Raw genomic sequence first — 7,587 nt, 5'->3', positions numbered from 1 at the left:
ATCTCCAAATCCAGGGGAAAAAAAAAAAAAAAAAGAACTGCGGAGTATAGATGCTGAATGAACCATACTATTTCTTTTGTTTTTTATGCTGTTGTGTGTTTTTTTTCTATTTTGAGGTTTTTCATCATTGCTCTGATTTTTTTCTCTTATAACATGACTAATGCAGAAATAGGATTAATGTTATTATGTGTATATATATATATATATATATATATATATATATATATATATATATAAAACCTATATCAGATTACCTGCTGTCTAGGGGAGGGGGGAGGGAGGGAGAAAAATCTGAAATTGTAAAGCTTGTATAAACAAAAGTTGAGAACCATCTTTACATGTAATGGAAAAAAATAAAATACTTTATTAATTAAAAAAATAAAAATTAAAAAAAAATGAGGGTGGTGGCTGTCCCCATTCTCTTTTCTGATAATACAACACCTGGGATATTGTGTTCTGTCCTGGATGCCACATTTTAGGAAGAATTTTAACAAACTTTGAAACAGTCAGGAGAAGGCTACCAGGATGTCGAAGAGAATGTCGTATGAGGAAAAGCTGAAGAATACAGGCATTCTGTACCTAGGGAAGTACTAAAGCTACTATGTTAAGGTTCTATCACCAATCATCCTGGCTTTGAAAGGCAACATGGTACAGAGGCTAGCTGTTTAGGAAGACACAAGTTCAAATCATACCTAAGACACTAGCTGAGCAAGTCAATTCCCCTCAGTTTCTTCATCTGTGAAATGGGAATAATAATAACTATACTCTCTACCTCACAGGGAAGTTATAAAGTTCAAGTAATATAACATGTAAATTGCTTTGTAAACTTTAAGGGTCTATGTTGGTTATTATCCCTGGCTGTTTGGCCCTGGGCCAGTCACATCATATGTTTGCATATCAGGTAAATGGATCTCATAATAATCCTTGCACTGTCTCCCTCACATGGTTGTAAGAGGCACAGACCTTAAAAGCTCAAACAGCTGTCAGTTGTCATTCTGAAAAATATCTGAGCCTCTGTTGAAAAAAATGGTCGTGGACTCTAGAATTTCTCACAGAAAAATCAGAGTTTACCACAGAAAACTTATCTTAATCCTAAGGAATGTTAAAGGGCTTAGACAGGACACCTAACTACCCTTTCTCCTTCAAATAGGACTACAGCTAGATTGCTCAGGTGTTCCTTTTATATTTTCCTGCCCCAAAGGAAGAGGTAGCATTACATGATGGGAAGAGTACTGGGGTGGGGGGGGCAGCTAAGTGACTCAGTGGATAAAACACCAACCCTGGATTCAGGAGGATGAGTTCAAATCCGGCTTCAGACATGTACTAGCTGTGTGACCCTGGGTTAGTCACTTAACCCCAATTGCCTTAAAAAGAAGAAGAAGAAAAGAAAAAAAAGAAAGAGTACTGGGTCTGGAGTAAGAGAACCTGAATTTGAACCCAAATTCTACTCTGTATTGCCTGTGTGACCTTGAACAAGTCACTTCCCTTCTCTAGGCCTCAGTTTCTCCCTCTGAAAAATTTTAGGAGGCTGAACTAGGAGATCTCTAATATCCCTTTAATCTCTAAATTTTATGACTTTAAGTAATCCATTTGGGGCCTATTCTAAACAGGGGTGAGGGGAGGCACCTAGGTGGCACGGTGAATAAAGCACCAGCCTGGGATTCAGGAGGACCTGAGTTCAAATCTGGCCTCAGACACTTGACATTTACTAGCTGTGTGACCCTGGGCAAGTCACTTAACCCTCATTGCCCCACCAAAAATAAAATAAAATAAAATAAAATAAACAGGGGTAGGCATGAAGAGTCACAAAATGTGAATAATGACAAGACAAGAATCAGAAGGAACTGCAGGGAATCTGAGTTTATTAAAGTGGGAGAGGGAACTTGACTCAATAGGAACAGATAAAGGGCAATGATTGATGGCATGAAGTCCTACTCCAGCCACTACCTGTAAAAAAAGAGAGCAGAATGAAGATGGTCTTCCAGCCCTATCCCTAAAAGAGTCATAAGATGTAACTATGTCAGAGCTGGAAGGACTCTCTGAACATAGACTGTTAGGCTGAAATGGACCTTACAGACCATCCAGCCTAAGCCTTTCATTTTACAAAGAAAATTGAGGCCCAAGGTTACAGTGTTAGTAAATGGAAGAGCTCAGATCCAAACACAGATTCATTATCCATGTCTGTGTCCATGTCCATGCTAATCATACTATCCCCTCCATCTTAGCCACTAGAGAACTCCACTGCCCCAAGTCTATCACTTCAAAATCGAGAGGACCGGAAGAACTCATAGAATCCTCCTTCACACTTGGCAAATGGAGATGGAGATGATCCCAGTTTCCTCTGGGGAGCCCATTGCGATGTCACTGGGATGGGGAATCCCTGCTCCCCCTCCCAACTTTGGAATCAAGGTTATGGGTTCTCAGGAAGCTCAGGTAGAACTGAAGATATCGCGATCTAATTTTCGTGTTGTCATTTCCACCTTCCATGTTCCCTGACTTACCATTAGTACACATAGCTACACAGCGGCCCCAACCAAAGAGTGGCTGGCCTATTGCCCAGTATGAAAAATCCCAGTTGCTCCGATCAATCCATTTAAATTTCTTGACGAAGAACTATAGTTAAGACAGGAATTGGTAGGTCAAAGGGGGTGAAACTGATGAGCTCCAAAACATGCAAGCCAAGGAAAACAAAACATGAAATCTTAGATCTGAGAATAGCATGAAAACTCATCTTGTGCAACTATCTTAACTCACACAGAAGTAAACCAAGGCATCAAGAATGTAATTGACACAAAACTAGGAAGGACGAGAACTTGGAACCAGGCTCTCTGACTCACAGTATAATTGCACTATATTCTACTGGTAGGCTGTCCTAAGAAAATGCTGATAATACCCTGTGATTCTCACCTACTGCCTTAGGAACTGGGTCTCTGTGCACTGGGGAATGGTAAGTGAATGTTAAGTTCTTAAAGAGCATTTGTCTGGAAGCTGGGTAGTCTGTGTGATCCTCAGGTTTACAGGGATCCTTTACAAAATCCTGCTTCTCAAGAGAATTTTGACAGGGTGTGAAGGTGGATATCACCAGGGATTCTCCAGTTATAAGTTCAAGGATGTGGGTGTGATATGTTGGGGGTATCATCACCCTTTAAGAAGGGTAAAGGAGGGGGCAGCTAGGTGGCGCAGTGGATAAAGTACTGGCCTTGGATTCAGGAGGACCTGAGTTCAAATCCAGCCTCAGACACTTGACACTTAACTAGCTGTGTGACCCTGGGTAAGTCACTTAACCCTCAGTGCTCTGCCAAAAAAAAAAAAAGAAGGGTAAAGGAGGGGGCAGCTAGGTGGCACAGTGGATAGAGCACTGGCCCTGGATTCAGGAGGACCTGAGTTCAAATCCAGCTTCAGATACTTGACACTTACTAGCTGTGTGACCCTGGGCAAGTCACTTAACCCCAATTGCCTCACCAAAAAAAAGGGGGTAAAGGAAAAAAAGTCATGTACATATTTGACCCATTTTCTTACCCAGCTAGTGGTGTAAGCTCCAATCCAAACCCAGCGTTGGTTGATTCTTTTAGCTAAATTCTGGAGTTTGCAGTTGAAGTCAGAATTGTGGATGGAAACTAGATTGCCCCTGTAGTTCTGCTGACAGTATCTCTGAGAAATTGTAGAGAAAAAGGCAGAAATAAGTACAAAGAGATGGAAGTAGAAGGAAAAGATCATTCACATTGAATATCAGAGGTTCAGATTTCAGTCCAACTTCCAAGAATTGTCCCCATAGGAATTTTCAGGACAGATAAAACACATTTTACCTCTATCCCTACACCAGCCTCCATGATATTCAGAGAAAAACGTCTCTCTCTTCTAACCACTTCTCATTCTCCCAAACGCTATTTCTCTATTCCCAGGACCTCCATCCCAGCCCAACGCTCACTCACCTGAGCTTCTGTAAATGTCTTCAGTTTTCTGATTAACACATATCTGACATGAAACCTTGCGTTCTCCAGCACATAAACTGTCTCCTCTTTTTTGGCTTCCAGAGTGTAATTATCTTTGGCAGCTGAGACTGACTCTGTGACTTCTTTCTCCTTCTTAGAGGATTTGTCAGCAGAAGCAAGAAATTCTCCTCCCTCTGGCACCTTTGACTCCTCAGCCTGGGTGTCTACTTCCTCTAGTTTCTCTAGGTTAATAGCCTCATTTCCTGAGATAAAGACGAAGAGCATAATAAATACTGGCCATACTCTTTCTTTTGCCTCCCTGCAGGTACCACAGATAGCTCCTACACCATTCAGATCTTGAGGTTAGTACTCCCACTAGGTTTAGATTGCAAAGAAATTATTAAAAAAAAAAAAGGGAAAAGAGTTCACATGTACAAAAATATTTATAGCAGCTCTTTTTGTGGTAGCAAAGAACTGGAAACTGAGGCGATGCTTATCAATTGGGGGAATGGCAGAAAAAGTTGTGGAATGTAATGGGATACTATTGTGTTATAAGAAATGCTGGGGGGGCAGCTAGGTGGCGCAGTGGATAGAGCACCAGCCCTGGAGTCAGGAGTACCTGAGTTCAAATCCGGCCTCAGACACTTAACACTTACTAGCTGTGTGACTCTGGGCAAGTCACTTAACCCCAATTGCCTCACTAAAAAAAAAAATGTTTTTAAATGCTGGGCAGTTGAATTTCAGAAAAACCTGGGAAAACTTACATGAACTGATTCTGAGTGAAGCGAGCAGAATCAGGAGAACATTAAATACAATAACAACAACACAGTGCAATGATCAACTATGATGGATTTAGCTCTTCTCAGCAATACAATGATCTAAGACAATTCCAAAAGACTCATGATGGAAAGTGTTCTCCATACCCAGGAAAAGAACTATGGAGTATAAATGTAGATTGAAGCCTACTATTTTCACTTTTGTTGTTGTTGTTTTTTTTTTTCTTTCTCATAGTTTTCCCCCTTTGTTCTGATTCTTCTTTCACAACATGGCTAATGTAGAAATGCCTAATATGATTGTACTCTATAACTTATATCAGATTGCTTACTGTCTTAGGGAGGGGGAGGGAATGGAGAGAGGGAGGAAAACTTGGAACTCAAAATCTTAGAAAAATGAATGCTGAAAACTATATTTACATGTAATTTTAAAATAAAATACTTTTAAGATGGAAAAAGATGGAAAAAGAATATATATATATATATATATATATATATATAGAGAGAGAGAGAGAGAGAGAGAGAGAGGTTAGTGTTCTTACTTAAAGTTTATCTCTTGGGGCAGCTAGGTGGATAGAGCACTGGCCTTGGATTCAGGACATCCTGAGTTCAAATCTGGCCTCAGATCCTTGACACTTACTAGCTGTGTGAACCTGGGCAAGTCACTTAACCCCAATCACCTTACCAAAAAACAAAAACAAAAAAAGTGTATCTCTTTTTGGTTGGAGGTAGAGGTTGTAACAAATTTCATTACAAGGTTATGGGAACATTACTTCTGATTGATGCTACAGGACCATAAAGGAAAGGAGTGGAGAGAGGGAAAAGTTACTGAGAGATATAAGAAAAGCCTTAGACCCTTTACCCCAATATATAAGAAGTCTAACCCTTTAAGAAGAGTCCATAATCTCCAACAGAAAGTTGAGGAAAGATACGAGAGATGAACAAAGTCCATATTTCTTTAGTTCTTTGCAGAGGCTTCCTCAGAATGGACCACAAAATATTTTGGTGTTTCTAGTATTATTGTGCTCATTTTGTGGAGTTGAAAACCAAGATTCAGCAAAGGAAAGTGACTTAGGATCCTAGGGGCATAGATTTAGAATTGGAAGGGACCTTTGAGGTCATCTAATCCAACTCTTTCATTTTATAGTTAAGGAAAATGAAGGAAGTTAAGTGACTTGCCCTGGGTCACACAGGTGACAAATGGCAACTCCAGGATTTAAACCCAAACTAACTCCCAATCCAGCACTTATTCCACTGTACCATACTAACTTCCTGAATGAAGAATTAAAAAAAAATCAAAAGACATCTTGGTCAGCGGTCTCACTGACCCAAATAAATGACAGACTTGGAGGTAGATCCCAGGCCTGACATGAAATCTATAAAAATTTTACTCGCATTCTATGATCTTACCCCATAACCAAATTTATTTAGATCAACGAACAAGACAAATCCATAGGAAACTAGGATGGATGGAGAAAAGATGGGGAAAGAGTTGAAAAACTTATTCTTGGGGGCAGCTGGGTTGTGCAGTAGATAAGGCACCGGCCCTGGATTCAGGAAGACCTGAGTTCAAATCTGGCCTCATACACTTGACACTTACTAGCTGTGTGACTCTGGGCAAGTCACTTAACCCTCATTGCCGCACCAAAAAGAAAAAAGAAAGAAAGAAAAAGAAAAGAAAAAAGAAAAACTTACTCATATGAAGAGAAGAAACTGTCCCCAACAGGACAAATGAGAGAATGAAGGCAAGTTTCATCACTGCTTAGTCCTTGGGGTGTGGACACACTTTCTCCTTAATCTGGGGATTTCTTCCAAGGACCCTAGATGGAAGAAGGAATTATCTCTGTTAATGAAAATACTGGTCTGGGAAACATGGTCATGAAAAGGATAAAAGGGAAGAAAGGATGTGTGGGGCTTCAGTGGGAAGCATAATGTGAATTTAATTTATATAAAGGTTCCTTTTTTAGTAGCATGCATCCCTATCTTTGATACCCTAAGACCGTGAGCTCCTTTTTGAATTGAATTGAGCACTGCCCCACTCCAAATTCTCTTCCTGATAGAATAAGGCAGGGAATAAGGAAACAATAGTTCCACCCTGTGGGGTAAGGGGGGAGAGGGTCATGAGAATTATAGATCTGAAAATAAATTGAGCATACATCCAGAGTCTCTTGTTTCAGGAAGCCATGGGTCCTTGATCTTCCTGCTGCTGCAAGGGACAATACTTACCTCCCTGGGCACAGGAGACCCAATTTCTCAGCACCTCAGATAACTGAGTGTTAGCCTTAAACCCTTATATCAATGTTTAGAGGAAGTGGCCAGGGTGGCGAAGATGTTATTGCCCCAGGTCTGAGGGAGGATAAACTAATAACCAGCAAGGTTCCTCATTAACCTCTGAGGCGAGACTATCCCTCCTAGGCTACTCAAATAAACAGTTATAGGAACCAGTCATGAATCTGTTGTAGGGGTGCCTTGACATAAAACCACTCAGACTTGGAAAATAGCATTTCCTTCTACGCTCTATCTCAGGAAAAGAGGGAAACACTCGAGGTTTAAGAAAGTTATGAATCAGGTGACTGGGACAAGGGGTGTTGCCTGTGAAATCAGGATTATGTCCATATTACTGGCCTCTAAGGAAAAGTTTAGTTCCTAGGGATCAAGAGAAGGATTTGAAGAAATAAGATCTCTATCACAGCCATGTTAGGGTAAGAAAATGAAATCAATTGACCTAGGTCTAAGAGGATGGCTTTTTCATTTCTTCTTCACTAATTGAGATGAGTGGCTGTTAATCATCTACACTCAATCATTCATCCTCTCTAGGGAGCAAAAGCACAGGACCATGCAATGGCTAGCTGGGCATAGGGTGGCAATGCCCATGAGACATA

At 40.6% G+C, this 7,587-nt stretch overlaps 1 protein-coding gene across 2 annotated transcripts; it reads right to left on the bottom strand.

The window, feature by feature from the left end:
* Positions 1-1,844: 1,844 nt before the first annotated feature.
* LOC122732700 (proteoglycan 3-like) lies at positions 1,845-7,061 on the bottom strand. 2 transcript variants are annotated; one of them, XM_043973041.1, is made up of 6 exons: positions 6,932-7,061; positions 6,401-6,525; positions 3,933-4,195; positions 3,520-3,651; positions 2,502-2,613; positions 1,845-1,947 (listed from the first exon to the last, which is right to left on the bottom strand). In XM_043973041.1, the coding sequence occupies exons 2-6, from the start codon at positions 6,459-6,461 to the stop codon at positions 1,889-1,891; spliced, it is 627 nt and encodes a 208-aa protein (XP_043828976.1). In that variant the 5' UTR covers positions 6,462-6,525; positions 6,932-7,061; the 3' UTR covers positions 1,845-1,888. The 2 variants fall into 2 exon arrangements, with proteins under 2 accessions (XP_043828976.1, XP_043828977.1); XM_043973042.1 differs by lacking the exon at positions 6,932-7,061 and adding an exon at positions 6,862-6,880.
* Positions 7,062-7,587: the final 526 nt, after the last annotated feature.

Source organism: Dromiciops gliroides, chromosome 6, assembly GCF_019393635.1.
Source record: "Dromiciops gliroides isolate mDroGli1 chromosome 6, mDroGli1.pri, whole genome shotgun sequence".
Classification (NCBI taxonomy): domain Eukaryota; kingdom Metazoa; phylum Chordata; class Mammalia; order Microbiotheria; family Microbiotheriidae; genus Dromiciops; species Dromiciops gliroides.
Note: the sequence above shows the minus strand (reverse complement) of the source record. Positions and strands in the feature narration are given on the sequence as shown.